Here is a 25,610-nt window from a genome sequence, read left to right as displayed (position 1 = left end):
CTTGCAGTAAAAACATGTCTACAAAAGTGGAGAAGTACAGTACATTAATTAAAGTCCACATAACCTTTATTTCTGCTTTTATTACGTTACATCATTCAAGTCTGGCGTGATTTTACAAGGTAGTTTCTTAAATGTTAGCTTTTCATCCTTTTAAGATATCTGTGGCTATAGATTATAATGGAAGTATTAATCTGTACCTTTTAGTATAAGAATAACAGTGCATTTTCAACAGTGCATATTTAACAGTGCATATTTTTATCACTGATCTAGGAAAGAATTTATTCTACATTTTTCAATGCATATGTATATTGTATGTTTTTTTTGCTAGATTTTAACAAATACCAAAAGAATTAATGCATCAGCAATTTGATAAAGCTAAAGAGTCAAATTTTTTAAATTAAATTAAATTGATTTTTTTAAATATAAAACAATCAAAAGAATATTAAGCAGAATTTTTTTTTTTTAATCTATTTAAAATGTGATAGACTAATGGAAGACAAGAGCCAATTAAACCGGGTGAGGCTACCCGAGTAGGTTTTGGACACAGAAAAGTATATCTCTTGTAGTGTCAGAGTTATGTCCCTGACAAAGTTCAAAGTGTAAAAATGAACAAAGGACAATAACTCCAAAATTAAGAAAGGCAGAGTTACAGTTCTTTTGCAAGCAGTGCAATTCTATTTAAAGTAAAAAAAGTAAAAAAGGGCAATAACTCCAAAATTATGCAAGGGCAGAGTTTAGGTTCTTTTGCACTGCACTTTTATCCAATGAGATCTATTTACCAACAAAGTTTCGTGTTGATATCTCTTATAGTACTAGAGTTATGTCCCGGACAAAGTTTAAAGATGAACAAAGGGCAATAACTCTAAAATTAGGTAAGGCAGAGTAATTGTTCTTTAGTCGTGCACTTCTACCCAATGAGATCTATCTACCTACAAAGTTTCATGTTGTTATCTCTTACAGTTTAAGAGTTATATCCCAGAAAAAGTTCAAAGTGTAAAAATTAATAAAGGGCAATAACTCCAAAATTAGGCAAGACAGAGTTATGGTTCTTTTGCACTGCACTTCTACCGAATGAGATCTGTCTACCTACAAAGTTTCAAGTTGATATTTCTTATAGTTTTAGAGTTATGTCCCAGACAAGAATAGCGGACAGACAGACATACTTACAAAATGGTACTTATGTGACTTTTCCTTTGATGTTTTAAGCCATTTTTAGTCACACAAGGCTTTAAAAAGACACATACCGGTAAGTAAAAATGGAATGAATAGGATCAAAGAGAATTTACTGTTATGTATTGTTCTCCATGTCACACAAGTACCTCTGGGTTTGTACGTACAGATGGACAGACAAAGTGGCGACTATATGCTCACCCTTCTCAGAGCATAAAAAGTAACAATATTCTCCAGAAAAATATGTAAAGGAGCATGAAAAATTATCTTAGTAAAGTAGAGATAAAATTGAACAAAAAAGTACAAATAGCAATACAAAGTAATTTTGATAACCAAGAGGAGTGGAAGGTTAGGAAGCTATTTAAAGTTCTTCTTATTAACAACCCTAGAGGCATTTCCTTTTTAAACATAGGATAACAACATCACAGACAGCACAGTGCATATAACAGGCAAAATTTTATGATCAGTGTAGGGTAAAAACACTACAAATGAATAGACATTTCTTCCACTTTATAAATGTTTCATTATTTTTAACTGGATAAAATGTAAAACGAACAAAAAAAAACAGATCGTTTTTTAGGAAACGTTCTTTGTATGGGTGTCTCAATAGAAATAGTGGGCTCTACACTTTATGCATTAAAAATTACATCACACAGACACAGTACATATGGAGGAAGACCTCAAAATCAAAGATATTCCGTAAACTATTTGGAAAGCTTCCTCACATGAGAGAATCTCAAGTCCCTGACATGATTCGGACCGACAGCAGTGAAGGGCAAGTGGTTTGAAGTCAACAACCTTAACCACTTGAGAATACTTTCTCATCAGGTCAGTAATGTATGAGATCATGTTTAAGTTTATTACCTCATAATTGTTGTGGGAAACATAAAAATGTAACAATTATCATTTTCTAAAACCTTTCAATTAATAGTTTATAAAAGAATCTGCAAAGGTCATAAGCACTATTCATAACCTTAACTTTCTATTTTATTTTAAGTTTGAGGAAATGCTGTCAATAACTGTGTTACTAAGAAAATGAAAATTAGTTACAATAAGGTAAAATAATCACCTCAAACAAAAGCGGGCGGTAGGAGAGCATGCTCGACTATTCTCAATACTTGATAGTAAAACAAGAGCCTTGATAATGAAGAATTTTCTGAGTTCAAAAAGGGCCATGATTCTGTCAAAATCAATGAAAGGGTTAGGAGCCTCAACCAGCAACCTCCTGGTATGCTCTTAAATAATTATGTGAAGTTTCAACCAATTCCTTTCAGTATTTCTCAAATACCAACTTGTATGTACAAACATAAACAGTGATGTCTATGCAGGGGGGTGTACATAACACTCCCTATTCTTCAAACCATTGAGCTTATAAATTAAGGATTATTCTGCAAACTATATTTCCTGTCTTATTTTAACAACATTTAATATCTATAAGAAGCTGCAGGAGTAATTCTTGAAAATCTGTGAAGAAGTATAATTATAAGGGCTTTTTTAACAATGATCGCAAAACATTCTTGTCCTTTTACCACAGTTTCTAACATGAAATGATTATTATACTTCAAATTGATAGAGATACACATTTTGTTTTACAGCCATTTTCCACAACTTTATAGGACAGCCCTTGTAGATACACCTATTTCAATTATGAAGAAAACCTCTTTCAGCATAAAGAAACAAAATATTTTGAGACACATGGAGGTGTGGATCTGGTGTATGTAGGATATATTTCCACCAGATGTTTACCTATATACTTTACAGACAAAAAATATTATAATATGAAGGAAACACATGCACACTAGACAACAATGTTCAAAAGTTAGGTGACAACTTCACAAGAACAAACTTACTACTACAGAATGACTGTTTACTCAAACTTTGAGCTTAATTGAAAATTTAGCATTGCTCAACTTTTAGAAATTGACAATTTTGTGTAGTTATGAATTTCAGAAAATATGACAACATACAGATGCCACTTACCTTAGATGACTTGCCCAAGAATTTCTGAGCAAAGATGTCTGAATCTAGGGCTGTCAAATTGGCTAGGATTTGTCCCTGTATAAAATAACACATGACAATTATTAGCATTTAGAGAATGTGAAGGTACATGTATATCACTAAATCATTACAGCTGAAAATTAAATTCTAGGCACTGATTTCCTGCTTACACATATATTTAAACAAATAAAGGTAACAAAGTTATATGTAATTTAGTTTATAACTAGAAATGTGTCATCATGCCACGGATGCCCCCGCATGCAGCCAAAATTTCAGATGGTGCTTTAATTATTTTTTTCATTTTAAGTTCAAAGCCCTTAAAACTTTTCAATGTTAACACAAACCATTTTCATACAATGTTCAAGGCACTGAAATTATTCAGTCTAAACCTTTTAAAAATAGCATATTGCATATTTGTAGCCAAAATAATGGTAAGAGTGCTGAAAGTGAAAGTTCAAAATTTTTCCAACATTCAGGAAAGATAAGTTTGTCTTAAATCATTGAACTACAACCAAATTCAAACTTAAACTGCTTATTCCTAAGATGTATCTATATTATTTTCAAAGTGAAAGGGACATAACTCTGCCAAAAAATCATCAAACCATGACCAAATTCCAACTTGACCTGCCCATTCCTTTGACATATCCATATGTCAAATTTAAGTTGCATATGTAACACTGTTGGGTAGATAATGAACAGAAACTGTAAATTTCATATTATTTTCAAAGTGAAAGGGGCATTACTCTGACAAAAATCATTGAACCATGACCAAACTCGAACTTGGCCTGGGCATTCCAAAAACATATCCATATGTCAAATTGAGTTGAATGTGTTGTACCATTGGGGAGATAATAAACGGAAACTGAAAATTTCATTATTACTTTCAAAGTGAAAGGGGCATAACTCTGCCAAAAATCATCGAACCAAGACCAAATTCAAACTTGACCTGTATTTTCTCATGACATATCCATATGTCAAGTTTGAGTTGAATGTGTTGTTACCGTTGGGGAGATAATGAAAGGAAAACAAGAAAATTTCATATTATTTTTCAAAGTAAAAGGGGCATAACTCTGCCAAAAATCATCGAACAATGACCAAATTCGAACTTGACCTGTATTTTCTCATGACATATCCATATGTCAAAGTTTGAGTTGAATGTGTTGTACCATTGGGGAGATAATGAACGGAAACTGAAAATTTCATATTATTTTCAAAAGTAAAAGGGGCATAACTCTGCCAAAATTCATCGAACCATGACCAATTCGAACTTGACCTGTATTTTCTCATGACATATCCATATGTCAAATTTGAGTTGAATGTGTGCAAGCGTTCTTAAGATAATGAACGGAAACTGATGATGACGGAATGACAGAATGACGGAAGGACGGAAGGATGGAAGGACGGAAGGATGGAAGGACGGAATGACGGAACAGGGTAACACTATATGCCCCGGCCATTACATGGCGGGGGCATAATAAATAATTAATGAATTTATTTTATTACCCCACAAGCTGCTGAATTTGTTATATGGACTAAACTTGCAGTCTTTTATCATTTTAGGGGACATCAAGATGAAAATTTCAAATTAATCAGCTGCAAGTATAGAGCCTGGTCTGTCTGTATGGAGGTGCAGGCCCACCTGGCTCTATATTTGTGGTAAAGGGAAATAACTCTAGGTTTCCAGAAGGTTAAAGGTTAAACATTTAGACAAGTAATTAGAGAATACATACAGCAAAAGCTTCATGATATTCAAACACATCAATATCTGCCATGCTTAATCCAGATCTATCTAAAACTTTTGGTGTTGCATATGCTGGTCTGAAATGTTGGAAATGAGCGGTGCCATGACAAAACCAACATGATGGGTTTGCGACCAGCATGGATCCAGACCAGCCTGCGCATCCGCGCAGTCTGATCAGGATCCATGCTGTTCGCTATCAGTTTCTCTACTTGCTATAGGGTTTGTAAGCAAACAGCATGGATCCTGATCAGACTGCGCGGATGCGCAGGCTGGTCTGGATCCATGCTGGTCGCAAACCCATTATGTTGGTTTTGTCGTGACGCGGCTCATATAAACATTGTAAGTAAGTAAAAGATCTCTTTAAAATTCTATAAAAATTAATAAAAAAACAAATATTTCTCTGTTTTTCTTATTGAGATGTTGGTTGATATGAATTTGACAATTCATGCAAAAAACAAGATTTATATCATAAACCAGCTTTTATGAAAACATTACAAAACATTGAGTCATAACACAGACATAAATGATCTAATTACAAAATCCTGAACAATATGTATCAGGTGACTTTGTGACAACAGTTCTATAAAAGTTTGGTTGAAATCTTTTGATAAATTAAGGAGGTGTGCATAGGTAAAATTAATTTATGCTGGCCAAGTCACCTGCCCACAAAACAGCAGACATTCACAAATCTGTTTGCCTTGGGTTCATCAAACTTCATACTTTTCAAAAACCTAAATTAATACATATATCTGCCAAAAAGAAATGATAAAGACCCAAACTTCTTTGACAGGTAGTCTTCCCTAAATAAATTGTTTTCTTTTGGTTGTAATGTAAGTCACACTGACGTTCTCATCATATGATAACTTTCTACTTTCCCTTTAGGATTTAAACTCTTTTACATCACATGGCACTGCAGATCTTGATATTGCCTTAACTGCAAGCTAACTTACCCCAATAGAAGCTGATCTTTAGGATCCTGTGAGACATAAACATAATCACGGAGGTAAGCTTTAGGTTTCAAGCCTAAAGCCAGGGCTTTTTCTTCTGACATGATCAAACAAGCGGATGCTCCATCAGTCTAATGAATTAGAAAAAATCTCAATCAGTGTACAAAAATTAGTTTCATAATGATAAAAAGAATTATAAATTTGAAATATATATTCAAAATTTAAACAATATTCAAACTAATATAGTGGATTTTAAGCAGAATAAACCCTTGAACAAGGTTTATAAATTTATTTTTTGCATGTTCTGTATCTGTACCTGAACCAGGAAATTTTAGGAGAAAGAAATAGAATCACAGCCTGTCAAGCATAGACGATTAACCTTTTAAATTCATAGTATGATAAATAATAAGTATGTAAAAAAACTTTAAATCAAACATAAACAGTGTATTATTACTAGGAATGATGCATTAGCAGCTGTAATTGTTCCATATGGTTTAACAAAAGCAGCTTTCAATTTAGACATCTGTTCCATAGAAGATGGTCGGATACCATTGTCCTTGGTTATGAAAATTTTTCCCATCGTAATAAAAAAAATTATTTTAAAAAATATGCCTGTTTACCATAATTAGGGGAAAAAAACCTTATTTCTGAAAAATATTTCAAGAAACATAAAAAAAATTTAAAAAAGGTCTTTATGGAGATTTTTCCCATTTTTACTGATACGGGAAGACCCGGGTCCCCATCCTAATTTTTTTAAGACAGGAACGAGCACCAAAGTAAATTTTTCTGTAAGTCTTTTGAATAGCTGCCTAAAATAGGGAATCCAAAGTTCTTGTTGGTATTAAAACCCACAGCTGTGAAGGGCTAGTTGTTCCAAGTCAGCAACCTTAACTCTTAACATTCAGAAATATCAAGTGATTAGTCTTTGTCACAAATATAAAGCAAGGCCTGCCAGAACTTATGTGCAGTCTGTCACTATCGACTGATATACTTTAAATTTCTATCTTGATATACCTTACATTGATAATAGCAGTTCCAAAATAGAGAATAGTATTCAAAATACCCTTTCATCTATTATCTTCTTCATTCTTTCAATCTTTTTGTGAAAATCTATGTTTATGTACAATTATTTTTTTTAAGTTGGGTTTTATGTCGCACCAACACAGTACAGGTCATATGGAAATTTTTCCAGCTTAACTGGTAGAGGAAGGCCTCAGGTGCTCTCCTGTTAATTATTTCAGGCACAAATGGGCACCTGAGTAGAACCAATAAAAGTTCCATAAGCTAGCTGGATAGCTTCCTCACATTCAATTAATATTTCAATATTAGATTATTTTGGTTATTCAGCCATTAGTTGGGACCATCTTTTGTACCCAATTTGGTAAACATACAGCTGCAAATATACAATATGTAAGTAAAGTATTAATATCAATATTGACATACTGGGAACTTTATATGCTAGGACATCAGTCAGGTAACCATTGTCTGTTGCCTCCTGTGCCAGTGTGTGTGATCTTAATGCAAACTCATCCTGTTAAAATATAACAATCATTGTAGACATACAAACAAACATACATTTGTACTTACACAGTGCTACAAAAACGAAAACTTTAATGAAGCCAGAACTTGAAAAATTAAGAAAAAAAACTGTCAAATAATAAGTTGAATTTTGTGTAAAAGTAATTTCGATATTGTACCATTATTCTATTTATACTTCATTATTCATACTTCCATTCAAACAATGCTCACATTCCTATATAAAGTATCATCACTAGGTGATAAAACCTTGAAATGTTTGATGACATGTTGAAGTTGTAAAGTATACCTGTGCCTGTCTGCTCACACCAAATGCTGTACACAATCTGTCAGCAGAATGACCCATTGTTTCTCCAGATGAAAACTCGGCAACAGCTGGTAGCTGTAACAAGTCATTATGATGTGTATTTAACGATCAATATTAATTTCATTGAAAAGATACAAAAAGCATAATTTTGAACTTCTAAGACATCTGGAATGAGTGTCTTATGTTCAAAACTAGATTTTGTTTTAACTACTTAATTTTTAAAGTCATCAAGTGACAGTATCTTTAACATTAACATTTCCTTTAACTTGATGCTGGTACATAGGTCTTAATTGAAATGATAGAATATTAAGAATATTATATGTTTTCGTTAGTAGCAGTACTATATTGTATGATTACATTTATAATGATATCCAACCCTAAATAGAAATTAAGTTATTTTTTCTTATTCCCACAAGTCATGGACATCTTACAATAGTTGAACAGATAAAACATAACGACCAATAAGAAATGCCTTTTAAAAACAATTATCTTAAAAAAAACAACAACTAAAAATACAAATCCACTGATTGTTGTTTTTTTTTCGGGACAAGGACAAATATTCAAAATCTCATTTAAATATTTATACCTCAGGCATCCATACAGATGAACTGAACAGTTTCTTGATCAGGTTAATTTTCTTGTCCCTTGTTTTTGCCTTGTTGAAGTCCAGCATTATTTTCCTCATCTTTCTACTATGTCTAATAGGTACATCAGACATAAACTCCACGCCACCAGCAATAACAGCATCACACTGGCCTGCAGCAATCAGTCCAATAGCTGTAATGTAAGAGCATGGTACTAATTTAATAATTCACATAAATACCAGTATCTTTTATCAATTTTCTGTTTCCTCCATCCAATATGTGTTGAAGGCTCAAAATTCATCAAGTGTTTAATAATCACAGAATATAGAGGTTCTTTTTTAATGACTGAAAGAATAAATTGCTCCCTAACATTTTGCTAAAAATGTGAGCTACTTTTAATGGTATATTTGAGTCTGTAGTATAACAATATTGCTATTAGTGTTTGCACATTGAAAAAAAACTGAAGAAAAAATAATACAGTGATAATTTTTGCTTAATAATCGTTTTCACAGTTACCCTTATAGAACTGGCCTTTGCTACAGTTCAGTTTGCACTTTCTTGCAGTCTGATCAAGCTTTATACTGTTGGATGACCAACTTCAAATTTTTATTTTTGATATACCCAATGTTGGTAATGGATAGTTCCAGCAATAAAAGTGGCAAATCCATTTAAGGAAAGAGAAAATTGTATAACAAACCTGATGTAATTGCTTGATTAGAAGATATACAAGCTTGTGTTACAGTGTGAGCAGGTGTCTTGTCAGAGAAACCAGCTGACAACATTGCCTGCAACAAATATATCATAAAAATAAGTTACTCTTTTTCTCAAATTTTAAACTAATACAAAGGTGATTTTTATGATATCATACTTGAATACTTTTAAAAGCTAGGTTGAATCACTTTATTCTGTACACTTGACATCTTTTTTAATAAATGCGGTAGCTACCAAAATTTTGGAAAAATGTGTCATATATTAGTGATTATTCTAGACTTGAAAAAGGGGCAGGGAGGCACCAAAAAGGGGCAGGGTGGAACATGTGTCAAAGGGAAACGCTTCACATTTAATACATGATTTTTAAAGACTCAGAATTTTTAGATGATAGGTATATAGCACAGACAAAGACAAAGCAAAAGAACACTTTTATTTCAAATCATTTTTAAATACATGTATTTAACAACTCATAGCATCACAATTGACCAAAATAATATGACAGTCACATAAAACATTTTTAAGGATGAATAAAAAATAATATCTGGTTTGGTGGAATATAAAATTTTATGTAGTCCTGACACAAATATATTTCTTCTTTCACTAATAAAAGTTATATGTAATTTCTATGAACTGTAAATAAAAGGTTTAAGAAAAATTTAACATGAATCTTGTACAGAATGCATAAAATATGACATCTGATGTTGTGCTATATAATTGGCGCCCTGCAATAAATTCATTGACATAAATATATACAGTCATTATATTAAGAATTTATTTCTTAAAAATAGTACTGTTATGAAAGCTTTTAACATGAAACCTTAAAATATACATAAAATGTGACAATGTAAATGTAGCATTGCAATAAAGTCATTGATACAAATATATACAGACAGTACAATTCTTTCATTGAAATATAATTTCTTTGAGCTTTAAATCTATAAAAATAGGACAGAGGACAGTCATGAGAAAAATGAACATGAAACCTTCAAAAATACACATGAACAAACAAATATGACATTTTCTTTAAAATTGTTCACAACATTTTTATTCATTGTAACACAATTAAATATATAATTGTCTAATCATTTTTTGCCAGGGTGGCATACAGAACTATACACCTTCTTGAGGTACATACAGCTATTATTTCAGTCACAAACAGTTCTTAGTTTATCCGTCTTGGTTTTAAGCTGTGCCACTTCCTAACGGTTCTCTCAATGTCAAGGTATTTATCATTTCTGTGAATCATAAGAAGCTGATGCACACTATTGACACTCAACCTGTTTCTGATTTCAGTCTTTGTTCTAGCTACATCTGAAAACACCTTTTCAACCTCAGCAGTACTAATAGGTAGAACTGCTGCAGTTGCACACAGTTTTTCAATGTGTGGGCAGTAATTTCCCGTCACATGTTTAACAGAGTTCAAGATTTTAATCATGTTCATTGCACCAGTAAATTTATCATGTACTACACTCTGTAGAGATGTTCAAAGAAAAACCAACGATTTTATCTTTATAAAGTAAATCTAATTTCGAATCGATTCAATGAAATTGATTACAAATTGTCATTATCTTGCAATTTGTTATGGTATTTCACATATGATTTTAGGTAACTAATAGATTCTAACTGTAGTTGTTACTGTAGTTCTATTTCATAAAAAAAAAAAAAAAAAAAAATCTCCCGACTTTCAACCGCAGAAACACAGTTAATCTGTAGATTAATAATTCATTCAATTCATTAAAATGTCTTACAGCTTGAGACAAATATTCGCTTATTCATAATTGTCTTTGTTTATTTTCTGTAAAATTGCCGTACGATTAGTCTAAACAGTCTATGTCAAAAGTATACGAAATTTTACCGACATTCATCAAGCAATCGTGTGAACAAACATATTAGTGAATGCATTATAATTTGATTGTCTCCGTAAATCATTGCCATTTTAATCAGTTAATGACCAAGGATTATCAATCAGTCGGTAATGTTCCTTACTAATCATTTCAAACTGTAGCAAACATAATTTGATTGAAACCACTTCACACGGGGCCGCTTCACACGGCCCACTTCACATCGGTCAGTCAATTGTTATCGCTGTGGGGCACCCGGTTTGTATAGTGGAGCGTGTCAACATCTGATCATAATCTTATCTTATAGATAAGTGATTGGCAGTTTTTTATGTATCTTATGCATATTTATTGTGTACAGCGGGGCGCATTTAAGTATACGGGGCGGTGTTTTAAGAGGCAAAAGGGCGGACTTAAAAAGGGGCTGGGCGGAGCGCCCTGTCATTCCGCGCTAGAATAATCATTATATATGAAAACATTACTTTATATATGACTCATCAGGCCTAACATGAACTATATCAATATTCATACATGAAAAGTTGAAAATTAATTTTCATGAACTTGAGTTTTCTTTCTAAATTTACATAAAGGGTAATATTCAAACAATGCATATCTTGTACACATTACATACACAGTGTACATGGAGCTTTGTCAGAATGATTGTTCACCTATTTGTTCTCTTACACATTAAACCAAATACCTTTACAAAAGAACCACCTTAGGTTATTCAAGACAATATTTTATAAAGATCCTTCATTATTTCCCTAATGGATATGATATGAAATTTGCTGAGCTATACTCATTCACCTCATTTTGATTTCATTTCAATAGGATAACATGGCACATCATAAAACAAACAATGAACAGAAACAACATGTATAAATATAAAGGGAGATAAGCAGTACATAAAAATAAAACTATATAACTTCATATTAATTTTCAGTTTTGGGCAAATAAATATACTGAAATTACTTCAGAGAGATAATGTTAAATATCATAATCATCTCACCTCTCTGGCAATATTGCTGGTTTTCACCTCTTGTATGACAGTTCCATACACAACATAATCAATGATATCTGAAGTAAAATATTCGACAAACATGTCAGACAAAATATCACTGTGATAACTGAATACTGTCTTAACCAAATTACTGGTAAAAATATTATTTGAATACAAAGCTTGAACTAAACATATTTATTGAGTCTCATTGAATTATCTAAGTATAATATGGCATTAAACAGAGACAGTTACCAAGTAGTTGAAAATGATGAATTGAAAAGAATCTTAATATGGATAAGTTTCAGTTTAGCAAGAAATCAAATGTCAGAATAGTAACTAGTAATAATTATTGTAAAACTTGATGACATGTATAAATGAAAAGAATACATCTTCACACTCTATAAAACTTACTTTTAGCACATTAACACCAATTTACAGAAACATTTGGGTATATGCATACAAGTGGTATTAAGCATAGATCATGACAATGCAAGCACTTTGTGATTTTTAAATGATTGTTCTTTTATATTTACATAAAAGGTTTTAAACTGGTATGCCTAATCTCACGTTATAAAATCTAATTATAAAACATCAGTAAATACCTTTATCGACACCTGTCTTCTTCATCAATCCCCTGAAAAATAAAAAACACTGGATATGAACCATCAATATACCTCCAAATAGTAAAGTCAACTTTTCTAAATTTAACAGAATGATACTCTGCTTGCTTCTTTAAGCTGTTTAAATTGATAATTTTAACAGTATACTATAGGACTACATGTATATTCACAAATAATGGCATTACCGTGCTAATTTTCACAATTCAAGGGGCACTGGATCTATTCACAGAAGATTAGAAAAAATAAACAGATATTAAAATGCAAGTTTTATTGAAATATCAAATGGGGTTCATTTGATAAAGGAAAGTCCAACCTAACCAAATTAGGCTTCAAAACACAGAGGTAATACAATCATATATTCTGTACTTACACTAATGACTTGGTTGCTAAATTATGAGGCATAAGATCTTTGTACTCTGTACCAGACTGTAAGAATGGAGTTCTAACTCCTTCCACAAGAACAACATTGCGCACATTTGGTTTGGCTAGGCTCTTCTTGGCTAAAGAACAAGATAAAGATGAACATTTTTCATTGTTATTTACAACTTGATGAAATTAGAGCTATCTGAATGTTTCATGTTAATATCTTAATTAATTTTTTTTAATCAAAGAAAGTGTAACAATCAAATAAAGTGTTAATTTTTATAGAATTTCACAAAATTTCAAGAAAAATTTCCTTTGTCTTTCACAAATCAAAGAGGCTCAGACCCATTCACAAAAAAACCCTTTAAAATATGAATCAAATTAACTTAGTGAAAATGCTATATTGTGAACACACATAAGGGTATTAAGAGAGGATTCATGTTAATATATTTTTAGCACATATTTACCAAAAATACATAAAATTATGACAGTAGGAGAATGGGATAGAGTATTCCAACAAATAGAAGATGTCCCTGTGATACTTACATTTACCTGTCTGTGCACTAGCTGCTGCATTCCAAGTATTTGATGTTGTCAAGCATCTTATACCTACTAAATAATAACAAAAAGTTTAAATGACTGATGGTATCACTTTAAAATCTAGAGATTGAAAAGTTATGTGAAATAGTTAATTAAATATATTATAGTTTTCTTAAAAACTTATAATAGCTTTCTTAAAAACTATTCTACCACAGACCTTTTTCCTAAAATCACAACAAATAGGATAAGAATTAAGTTTAACTTCAAAGTAATAACTACTTTCTTTATCTATTTAGGTCTCCAAAATTGAGGACATTTTTGTGAACATTGTTGATTAATAGGACTGTTGGACATGGTGAACCACACCCATAATCGAGGGATACTGCCATTGGTGCACTATATATCAGAACAGGCAAACCATGCATCAAAATAAATTTTTCATAAATAGATAATAGCTCAGTCTGGTAGAAGCGAATTTAACTTCTGCACATAAAAACCAATTTATCCATAGTGACATGTTTGTATAATATTGTATTAAGAAGTTGATATGGGGAAGTCAAAGGCCGGGACAGCAAAGCAGGCCTGGGCTTGCTTGGCTATAGACTACATGTGTATATTTCTAAAGAAAACAAATAAAAAACAAAAAATATTTAGAATTCTATACCTATCAATGAAATTTTCAGTATAAGTTCTAGTTGGGCGCCATCATTTTCAATGTAACTCAATGATAAGAGGCGAGGTATTCCAATACCTGACAAGGGCGGCAAAATCAATTGTCAGTATTGCCAGGGTTATCCCAGAGAAATTTTCAAGAATTTACTATATAGATGTTATACGGACAAGTTAAATAATGCTTTAGAGAAAAACGAACTACTGGTTCGGGACCACCAAAACCAGACAACCACCAAACCCGGACGGCCCTAAAAATGCTTGATTTAGTATTTTCTTTGTCCATTGGTTGTTAGTCACTTTTTTATCAACAAGAAATGCATGTTTCTTCTATAATTAAGTAAATAAAGTTATTTCAACCTCCGTAAATGGTAATATTTTAATGTCTATTTCAAGAAGGTTGATGTTGAAATTTGGGTGCTAAGAATGCAACACCTGACGTCATATACCAGCTATAATCATTTGCAGAGTAAACAACATAATATCCAAATTTTTGCATTTGTTGCTGAAATAAAAAATTAAAACACCCAAGCTTTTATCTGAATTAAATCACATCATGTACATATCTGTCCGGACACTTGGTACTGTAGTGTAGACAATTTAGCTAATTTTGATACTGTGCTGCTATGATAATGTGAGAGTGACATTGTATTTTTTGTGTACATAAAAGTTTACAAGTTTGTCTGAATAGGTAAAACAGGTTTTTAAAAGCGAAAATAATACAAGATAAGAAATCAAATTTGAAAAGTCTAGATGGCAAAGTTGGTAAAGCCATTGGGATGCAATGCAGCTTAATTTTTTTCACCAGTTCGAGTCTAACAAGTTGTTATTTTCTTCTTTTTTTGTTTCCCTATCTTTTTTCAATTTTACTAAAGATGCGATTGGAAATTGAAAAAATAAAGGCAGTTTTGTTATGATATCTAATTTACATATACAGATAATAATATTTTTTATCCTGTGTAATGTACAGTATGCAGTAGTCATAGAATTTGTGCAGTACACGAGTATTTCCTGCCAGCTAAACTATAGTTGAAAAAATATGTTTAGATGTATTCATTCCGTTAAGTATTCAAGGATGTACCAACTTGTTAAATATTACTTTTGAAAATAAAATGTAAATGAGAAGTTAATAGAAATGAACACAACATTTAACACTTCTTTACGTCAAGAAAAAAACATATGCGTATTTGAATGTTTATATACAGAAATAATTTTTGCGGAAAAAAGTACCATTCGAACCAGTCTTGCATGGATATTTAAGTGGAAATTTAACTGACAACCTTACCCAAGTACTGCGTTACGCTGACAGTTGATTACTTTGTCGATATCTTAATTTATATGGCAAGCCTGTACTGTGTCAAAGTTTTAGGCCTCTAGGTTTGAAATTATTAAATCTGTATGGAAAAAATGTTCAAAAAATGTCCGTTTGATGGTCCCTGACCAGTAATAAGTCAAAATTTGATTTTACCAGCCATGATAATGGACAATTTCATATCCCCCTACTGCCACTTTCCGATCAGCTAACATATTTTTCTACAAGAACTGACAGTGAAATTATAAAAATAAAATTTCTCTTACAATTCTGCAAATATCATCATTTCAGCTAATAAATGCAACAACTTTTTAAAAATTTTCCTAAATTATTATTATGAATCGAGAACAAATCATTACTGACCCATTTTCCTGTTCTTCAAAATTTCACAACCACTTTTCAATCAGTTAACAAAATATAAACTCTACCACATAAAAATTGTCATACAATGTTAAAATATAACCAGTTATGTATTTTGAAGAAATTTTGACAAACTCAACTTCAGATAAATGGTAATAAACAATTTTAACCTATTTATAATGCCATTTTTCAATCTTGATATTTATTTGCAGTAGTAAAGCTGTCACAATTGGGGTTGGATGTACATCTCAATTTGCATAAAAGAAAAAGCATGTTCTTGTGATTTTTTTAGGATTTTAGTGTCTATATGAATATGATCCCATTCTAGTGACAGCTTTCTGAAAAGTTATCAGAGAGAATGTTTATCCTGGGTTAAGTGACTGTAACTTTACTGACATATTACTTTCCAATTAAGAATTGTATGGTAAAATATGTACATATTAAAATTATAGCTTTTGAAGTGCAGTACACATTATGACTTAATGATATTGAAACAGTTGTCCAACTTAATATCCATTTCTGCAGACTGACAAAAAATTGAGTCTGTAAATCAATTATTTTTAGAAAATTATTGCGATTTGTAACTGGGTAAATAAAGGATTAGTGGAAAACACACATTTTACATATTTTGAACTAAAATACTGGTATTTTCTTTTTTATTGCAATAATTGACATTGCTGCTGATAAATGTAGTCAAGGTAAATACAAGATGTGCTTACAGTTTGGTTACATGACAAATAAGGTCAAAAATGAAGAATTTCTAGGGATGTTTGAAAAGTTTCGCAAAATGCCATTATTTTCAATCCAAATGCCCTCTTCGTACGTAATTCATTAAAAAATACACAAGGATCTCGCTTGTGACAGTATTTTATCGCCATGTATAGCACATGTATATATACACTGTTCCGCTCTGAATATTATATAAGGATTTGATTGGTTAAGATAATTACCGGAATACTATTGACCAATCGTATAATACTATTTCTTTGCTTCATTTATCTGTCACTTCAAATTCCAAATGGCGCACTTTACTTGACCTCCGCTTCTACAACCAATATTTTTTAAATATTTGCGTACAAAGAGGGCTCTAGTTCAATTTAGACTTCGCAGATTGATAGAAAAAGAGTTTGTTTATGAATTTTATGAGGAAATTTTAGATGTTTTCTATTTATTTCGTAGAAATCGACCAGAAATCGTGTTTGTATACATGAATAGATTGGACGTCGAAAACGACATGAATTGAAAATATTGGCATTTTCTGAAACTTTTACTCACTTCTTTGCTATTTGAAGAATTTTAATGAAATAAAAAGCTTTAACGCTTGGATTGATCCTTTCAGATGGCGACCAGAAAGAGATAACCGTGATCTGGTCGTTTCTTTCAGCATTGTTCTTGTTTGTTCCGCATGATGTTTTTGTTTCGTTGGGGGCCTTATATCTTTATATACATATATAGACCGATATGTAAAATATTTGATTATGTGACTAGCGCCTGTGTTGAAAACTGGCAGATTTTTCTCCCACTTGATCATCAAAAAATTAAGTTCACATGTATGAAATAATCGATATATCTGTTAAAAAAAACCATTCATTTTCATTTCGTTATATATTTTGACCGACCATTATGACACTATCAGAAGTGGATTGAAAAATAAAATAAGGTTAAAATATATAACGTCGGTGTCAGTGTCGAATAATCGATAGTTGACTTCGGTTTACAGTCAAAACGTTTTAGAATACATTATAAATACAAATTACAACTAATTTATTCAATACAAATGCGATCTTATACCATTTTTAGACGAAAACTTTACTGCGACTCGTGATAAGTTTGTCAAGGACGCCATGTTGAAACTTCTGCAAATCAGATGTCACGTGACCATATAATTTCTGTCATCAAACTCCAGGAATGACTGAAGCAAAAGCATTTATTACTTTTGCATTTCGTTTTGAATACATAGAACGTATTTTCTATAAAAATATATGAAGTGACATTTCTTACTTATTGAGAAAATTGTGTTTATACAGTGCGAGATTTTATGAAAAACAGCGAGACATCACGAGGTTTCAAAGTTTACCGGTGCGAACATGGCAGGTCGTATTGTCGGCGTTTTCCGTCAGGTTTCAAGACTAAGCAACAAGTTAAAAGCAGGTACGATGTATTTCCTTATAGAACAAGTTTCCCTTTTATATAAATTTATTGGATTTTATACCATTTGAATAGATTTTTGTCGTTACTTAAACATTAAACTATGATCCGCACCTCAACCAACTCGTACCCAATGGACAACCCACATCACCACACAAATAATTAATTATATGTTGAGATTTAATACGAAAGTTAACAAACCATACTTTTTGAATTTATGAAATAAAATCATGTTACGTAGTTGATATTGATCATTTGAGGTGATACTTGAATTATGTTGTATTTTTGAAAAAAATATGTTGTTTGTTATTTGTTTGGGTCGTCAGACCAAACAAATAATGGTAGCGAAATTTCAGAGTCTAATGTTGTTAATTGCAAACGCCGAAAGTAGTCCACTTTTTTGAAGCGGTTACTTCCCTTTATATGTACACTAACGCCGAAAAATTCAGGGGAGATCACTGCGTAAAGATGGTCAAAGACAGGCGAATTAATGTTCAAGCAAAATAATTCCCGAATGGTCGAAGATTTCTAATATTGTTTTATTGTATTTTCTGGTCGAAATTAAGTAAATACAAAGCGGACATTCAATCTCTGACACAGAAGTTCACAACAAACCTAACAACAAGTAGTTCTCAAAACAGCTTAAAACTAGCGATTTAAAAGAAAGAAATATTTTTATTTTGTTACAAGTATCCAACAAATAACAACGCATTCAAAGTTTAAAAATAGCGTTGGCTAATAGAATTGTCAATAAATGCACAATCACAAATTACGCGGATGAATATGATTTTATCAATGAAAATACTATTTTTAGCGATGTCTATTACCGAATACTACACAAACCGAGTAGTGGAATATATAGATTCTACATGTCGGACTGTTTGGGCGAGAAGATTTTCGCTAAATTATTTACTTCAATTTCAAACAACAGGTTTATCCTGAACAAAATACCTCGAAATTAATAAGGATAACAAACCCGAAATGCAATGGAAGTTCTAAGTCTAGAATGACTTGATGTTATTCAGATGTTATTTGTATAACTTCTCCGTGGTGCAGGGGTAACGCGCTCGCTTCAGGAGTGAGAGGTCTGGAGTTCAAATCCAAGTCGAGAAAACTTTTTTTTTTTAATTCTTTTTTAAGTGTCTTTGTTAAGGAAGTAGCCATGATATGCAAGGATAAAGTGTGACTGTCGTAAAAAAATGAACATAAATGATTATTTGATGCATCTCTAGTTATGCAGAATTCCGTATGTATCAAACTCTGGTGCCTTGCAAAATGAATTATAATACATAAAAATAAACTTATACAGGAAAATGCATACAGATATACAGTACGATTAAGATTGCAAAGATCAGAAAATACCACAGAACTTGCATCCCGTTGATTCTTTATAAATATACATTCTTATAGTAAGCTCCAGGATTATTTACATCTGTGTTAAACAACAGTTAAAGTCGTTACAAGCCCTAATTTAGAATAATATGGTTTTCTTCAGGCCGTTCACATATATTCACCGTGGCTGAAGGGTTTTTGCGCTCGCCTATAAAGCGAGAGGTCTGGAGTTCAAATCCCAGTAAAGGCAACTAATTTTTTTTTCAAATTGTTTAAGTCAAATAAACATTGGATTGCATATCAGTGTTGCAATAAGTCTTATAGCCAATTTACTACAATTAAAACGCTGGAAAGCATTGGTGGCACTATACATATAATCTCACAACCTGCACCTTTCTTACATTCTGAGACCCAAACAAATTCAGCGCCTTCTGTGCTTTGATTTTTTTAATGGTTTTGGTGCAGTAGTACCCAATGAACTAGCACATTAATATTATTGACTAATATCTGATAAAAATCAGCTCCTAATTAATGCAATTCATTAGGAACTGATAACCACAAATAGGTTGTCACCTTGTGACCACAGGGGGAAGACGCTGTGATCTGACATTATCCCGGGCCCCCTCCCCCCTAAGGCCCTGCTACAACCCATAAAAAATATCAATGCAAGTTGATTTGCACAATAAAAATTCATAAAAACAATATTCTGACACGTTTTGACGATTTTCATTATACCCCTATACTATATATTATAACAAGGGTACCGTCTTCTGTGCGCTTCCAGCGCTTTGATACTGCCCAAGTTCATATCTATCGTCGAAACTCAGCCAAAACTCAATATAATTTTAAAAACATGGTCTCGATCAACGCAGCATTGATAAATGTATGTAATAACAACAGTCAATTTTGGAAATGTTGGCAACTTATTTTGATACAACTCCCGAAATTGCCGGTGACTTGAAATCTGACAAGATCTGATTCACGTAAACATTGAAATGTTCACGACTGAATTGCATCAGAAACGCTAAGATGCGTAGAAAATTTAATTGCATCTGTTAAAACAAAATATTCAATAAACATTACCACAAAAATACACTCCGAATATATTTCCTATCGTGGCGTAACGATCAAAGTATAATCCGATATTCCCGTCTTTTCTCATGCCTCCATTACACAAACTTGACCCGGAAACGGTAATGCACAACTCTGTATGGTTCTCGTCCTCGCTTATACGACGGCGTACGATTCGGTACCAGTACTTTGTAAACATAAACACGTGTAAATATAGCGCCAATTTCGAAAGTTTGTCTAGAACTGTTTTCGCACATTTTCTGTCGATATAGTACAGAAATCACAAAATGTCAATAGTTTCCTGGTAAACATATTAATAAAACACTGTATTTGTACACTGGAGCTGCCAATATTTTATACACGTGTTTATGTTTACAAAGTACTGGTACCGAATCGTACGCCGTCGTATAAGCGAGGACGAGAACCATACAGAGTTGTGCATTACCGTTTCCGGGTCAAGTTTGTGTAATGGAGGCATGAGAAAAGACGGGAATATCGGATTATACTTTGATCGTTACGCCACGATAGGAAATATATTCGGAGTGTATTTTTGTGGTAATGTTTATTGAATATTTTGTTTTAACAGATGCAATTAAATTTTCTACGCATCTTAGCGTTTCTGATGCAATTCAGTCGTGAACATTTTAATGTTTACGTGAATCAGATCTTGTCAGATTTCAAGTCACCGGCAATTTCGGGAGTTGTATCAAAATAAGTTGCCAACATTTCCAAAATTGACTGTTGTTATTACATACATTTATCAATGCTGCGTTGATCGAGACCATGTTTTTAAAATTATATTGAGTTTTGGCTGAGTTTCGACGATAGATATGAACTTGGGCAGTATCAAAGCGCTGGAAGCGCACAGAAGACTGTACCCTTGTTATAATATATAGTATAGGGGTATAATGAAAATCGTCGAAACGTGTCAGAATATTGTTTTTATGAATTTTTATTGTGCAAATCAACTTGCATTGATATTTTTTATGGGTTGTAGCAGGGCCTTAGGGGGAGGGGGGCCCGGGATAATGTCAGATCACAGCGTCTTCCCCCTGTGCTTGTGACCTTTTAAACAACCAAACATCTAGTTCTGGCTTCCAAAACTTTATAAGCCGCTTTTTAACATTTTTGTTTTTCATCAGATGCGGCATTAAAGTTTTGGATTAGACCCGTTACGAAACCTAACCAGAATAACATAAGTTGATTTATTCTTGTTTTTCACTTGCAAATACACTTGACCCGATCAATTCTTGTGCATTTTACGGTAAAACAATTATTTAAATATCGTTCTATACCAATTCAAGTAATAAAATATTAATACCGTCATTAAAATTGCCTATTTAACTGTAAAACATCAATTTTCGCCGACTACAGTCGGCCATGACATTCAAGTGCTATGCGAGACCTCGTATGACGTCATTCGCGGGAACAGATTTGAATAGAGTTGTGTACTATATTTAGAACATTTTGTTGACATGATTTCGATATTTTTATTCAAGATAATGTTTTTATTTATTTTCATAAACTTTTAAGTATTTAAATATGATTTTATTGAATATAACAGTCAGTAAATAACCTTTTTCAACATCTTAAAAAAAAGTAATCTATAAAAATATTGGAGGCACATGGGTTCATAAAGGTCAATCTCGTAATCACGTGGTCAAACATTTTGGCAATATGGCGGCCAAGTGCCGAAATTTTTACCTGTCGGAAACTATTAGGTAGTTTATGTTCCTAATAAGATTTTTATTTGTCCATCCTTGGCTTATCAACAGATTATATATCGTTTTATCAAGGTATGCTTCACTTTACTTCGTGGCATGTTCGATAAATAAATACGAGCGTGTCAGATTCCTGGCACGATTATTGGTGGACTTTCCCTACGGGGTTATCTTCAGCGTTCACGTCATGTCATATATATAAACGGGTACGCTGAAGACCTTAAGCTACCAAACATCCAGCTTTCACAATTTTGAAAGTGATGCTGGAAAACCAATACTGAGTAGGTGATTTTCACAATTTTGAGCACAAACATGACATTATTCTTATAGCCCGCAGGCAAACTGGCAAAACAATCTCGCCCACGGAAAAATTGAGTCTATTTTTTCCATTTTATTTGTTTCAAACATTTTTTTCTAACAAAAATCAACAATTTGTTTTACTTTTACAGACATTGTTATTTTGATACTTTATCTAATGCCTCTCTGTAAAGGACAGTTTGATTGCATGGCTAAAAATCGGCTTTCTTGGATAATCTGAATGATAATGAAGACAAAACAAACTTGGTGGCAATCAGATCTACATGCAAGAATAGGCCCCACATTAAGACTGTTGCTAACTAGGAAATATTTGAATTCTTTAGGAAACCATACATTTGTATTCTATCACACATAAATTATCATTCTTTAAATTTCTTGTCAAGTTCTTGTTGACTTCAAGGTATTTCTTTATATTTCAGATGCTGGTTTCAAGAGAGCATTTTCTTCAACAAATGTCATGAACTATGGTAAGATTTCTCTTTTGAATGTAAATTAATTGAGATAATATATATATAGGAAAATTAACAATTTGCACAAATGTTCAAAAGTGTCTGGTTGATGGTTCAAGATTCGTAAGAAAGGAAATTAATTCAGATTCCCTTTAAAATAATCTTTCGTGGCTTGCATTACCAAAAACTGATTAATATGTAACAGTGTTCGCGTTTACTGAGTAAACATATCAATTTACTAGCTAAAATTGCCAGGGAGGAAAGATAAAAAGGGCTGTTAAGTCCCTGGGGGGAAACACTTTCCCCCCCCCTAATTGGTTAATTCTCTCTTAAGTTTTTTTTGCTCTGATTGAAAACGGATTTTCTATTTGCTTTAAATAAAATGTATTTTAAGAACTTGACTTTCACCTCATTTTGATTTGTTCCCTTCTCATTATAAGCAATGCAGATTGATATCCCACAAGTTTGATTGTATTATGAAGTTATGCAAACAACATTTTTGTAATTGAGGACTCGTCCCATTTGAATTGGGACGTAACAGATCTATTAGCACCGAGTCCCAGGTACTCAGTAAAGTTAGGGAAAATGGCTAACACTGATGTTCATTCATCAAATAACTATAAATGGCACAAAAACAAGCATGCTGGTTAAAAAAAAAGGAAAAATTAATGGTGTCCATGATTTGACTAATTTTAAAATATTTTGCTTAGATTTTTTGTCAAAATTGCCTATAAATAACATGATTTTAAAACTATGAAAGATATCATAATCAACATGTAGCTTAGAATACTTGATTCTTATGACATTGCACAGTTGTTAGACAAGGGGCAATATTTTAAGGAGTTATGTCCCATTTTAACTTAGAATTTTTATTTAAAAAAAATGGTTATTTATACTGGTTGCCTTAACAGACGTGTGTTTACAGTTTACACAGTATGCAGTGCTCTTTTTAACTTGTCTGGTATGAAGAAAATGGGGAGCTTTTATGATTGTTGAGTTTTCATTTCCCATTTTAACTTAGTTAGTTTTTTGTCAAAATTGATTATTGATAGTCATTGTCCTTAACAGGAAAATGTAAACACTGCATGTTGTGCTCTTGTTTTACAAGTAACAAAGTGAAATGTCATCAAACTATGTGCTCACAGTTAGTTTGGCACTTGCTAATATTGTTTTACATTATTTTAGGCAAATATCTCAACTACAAGGTTGAGGATGGTATTGCAGTGGTCAAATTTGATGAGAAAGATGCTAAGGTATGCTGTAAAATTATCACAAATGATAATTAAATGTCATTACATCATATACCCTGTGGATTGAAATCTTGCTTGGAATATTGAAAATTTGCATGAACATGATTGTTTTAAAGAGAGTTATTAAACTGTTCTGATCTGTTGCTTAAAAGAAGTGACTGGTGATATGGTCATACACATGTTAAAAAAAAATTTTAAGTCATGTTGATGGTAGATTTTCAACTTTAAAAAAAGTTGTCTAGTTTCCCAAAATGTTGAATAATATTTCCCAATTTATGTAGAGGGCCTTTTCCCATTATAAATTGAAAAAGCCCTGCAAGCGTAAAGAAAATTTGTGATTCTACCTACATGTGTATTTAGTTGTATCAAATATCTGTTGTTGTTTTATGACTATTTACATTCAATGTTGGTGAAGCTATAACACTTTATTATTGTCGAATAATTTTCCAAAAACAGGATTAAACTGTCAAATATTGTTTTGAAATATGCATTGGAATCCTCAAGAGGTCAAAATAGTTTACAGTCATGCAGGCATGGAACAAATTTTATGCTATCTTACAAATAAGTTGTATTATTATTATTATGTATAGGTAAACACATTATCTCGAGGAACTATGGATGAGTTTAAGGAGGTATATAAAGAAATATCTAATTCCTCAGATGTGAAGGGCATTGTCATCATTTCTGGCAAACCTGACTGTTTCATAGCAGGGGCAGATATCAAGTAAGTAGTCATAAATCTAATTAAAGTATATGAAGTGCATTAAACAGTTGTGTCTGGTTTTCAGTGGTTGAGTCATTTACATCTTAATATGTTTAAAAACATATAGAGGTAAATGTCTATGCTTTTATGTTGTATTAGCCAGTATTACCAGTAATATGGTTTGGTTTTAAAGCAAATGGTTCAAATTACATACAAATGGAAATAGGACACTAGTGGACCACACTTTCAATGTTTAAAAACTTCTAAGGCACAGTATTGCCTGGATATTAGAAATATTCAGATAAATGGAAAAAAATTATGATTATATACATGTATATAGTATGTTTTGATAGTAAAAGGTGTAGCTACATAGTGTTAATGTATGTCAGAGAAGATAAGGATGGCTGTCCGCAATTCAGTTAACCCTCACTGCTGTGAGTTAAAATCTCACTGTAGGCATTGAACAGAAACGATTTAGCTAGTATATATTTAAGTACAGTAGTTAGTAACCTGTACTGTGTAGTCAGCCATACATTAACTGTTTATATTCTTGTAAAACAGTATGATAAATGCCTGCAAGTCAGCAGCTGAAGCTACAGAACTGTCAAAGAATGGTCAGGATATGTTTAATGAGATAGAGGCTCTCAAAACACCAGTGGTAGCAGCTATAATGGGAACTGCTCTTGGTGGAGGGCTTGAGGTATACTTTATATTATTCTTTTTATATGCCCGAAAGGGCATATTATGTTATACCCCCTGGCGTCCGTCTGTCTGTCCGTCCGTACGTCCGTCCGTCCGTTAGCAATTTGGTTTCCGGAGCATAACTTAAGTTCCTTTTGGCCCACAATGTTCAAACTTCATAGGATGATTGTCCATATTGGGTAGAAGACCCCTATTGATTTTGGGGTCAAAAGGTCAAAGG

At 32.4% G+C, this 25,610-nt stretch overlaps 2 protein-coding genes across 2 annotated transcripts in view; one reads left to right on the top strand and one right to left on the bottom strand.

Moving 5' to 3' along the window:
- LOC132717857 (trifunctional enzyme subunit beta, mitochondrial-like) overlaps positions 1–17,627 on the bottom strand; it is a 23,169-nt gene extending 5,542 nt beyond the window's left edge. Inside the window, exons 1-13 of the mRNA XM_060701432.1 lie at positions 17,488–17,627; positions 13,362–13,427; positions 12,823–12,952; positions 12,435–12,466; positions 11,842–11,909; positions 8,981–9,068; positions 8,286–8,476; positions 7,682–7,774; positions 7,262–7,387; positions 6,311–6,412; positions 5,860–5,987; positions 4,899–4,986; positions 3,151–3,225 (exon numbers count right to left, since the gene is read on the bottom strand). Of these exons, the coding sequence (XP_060557415.1) occupies positions 3,151–3,225; positions 4,899–4,986; positions 5,860–5,987; positions 6,311–6,412; positions 7,262–7,387; positions 7,682–7,774; positions 8,286–8,476; positions 8,981–9,068; positions 11,842–11,909; positions 12,435–12,466; positions 12,823–12,952; positions 13,362–13,427; positions 17,488–17,542 (1,242 nt within the window). The 5' untranslated portion in view covers positions 17,543–17,627. The remainder of the gene's footprint in view (positions 1–3,150; positions 3,226–4,898; positions 4,987–5,859; positions 5,988–6,310; positions 6,413–7,261; positions 7,388–7,681; positions 7,775–8,285; positions 8,477–8,980; positions 9,069–11,841; positions 11,910–12,434; positions 12,467–12,822; positions 12,953–13,361; positions 13,428–17,487) is intronic.
- Positions 17,532–25,610, top strand: part of LOC132717855 (trifunctional enzyme subunit alpha, mitochondrial-like) — a 22,199-nt gene continuing 14,120 nt past the window's right edge. Inside the window, exons 1-5 of the mRNA XM_060701430.1 lie at positions 17,532–17,847; positions 22,706–22,753; positions 23,921–23,988; positions 24,576–24,709; positions 25,250–25,388. Of these exons, the coding sequence (XP_060557413.1) occupies positions 17,784–17,847; positions 22,706–22,753; positions 23,921–23,988; positions 24,576–24,709; positions 25,250–25,388 (453 nt within the window). The 5' untranslated portion in view covers positions 17,532–17,783. The remainder of the gene's footprint in view (positions 17,848–22,705; positions 22,754–23,920; positions 23,989–24,575; positions 24,710–25,249; positions 25,389–25,610) is intronic.

This window comes from Ruditapes philippinarum, unplaced genomic scaffold (assembly GCF_026571515.1).
Source record: "Ruditapes philippinarum isolate M1 unplaced genomic scaffold, ASM2657151v2 ctg1131_1_1_1_1, whole genome shotgun sequence".
Taxonomy (NCBI): Eukaryota; Metazoa; Mollusca; class Bivalvia; order Venerida; family Veneridae; genus Ruditapes; species Ruditapes philippinarum.
Note: the sequence above shows the minus strand (reverse complement) of the source record. Positions and strands in the feature narration are given on the sequence as shown.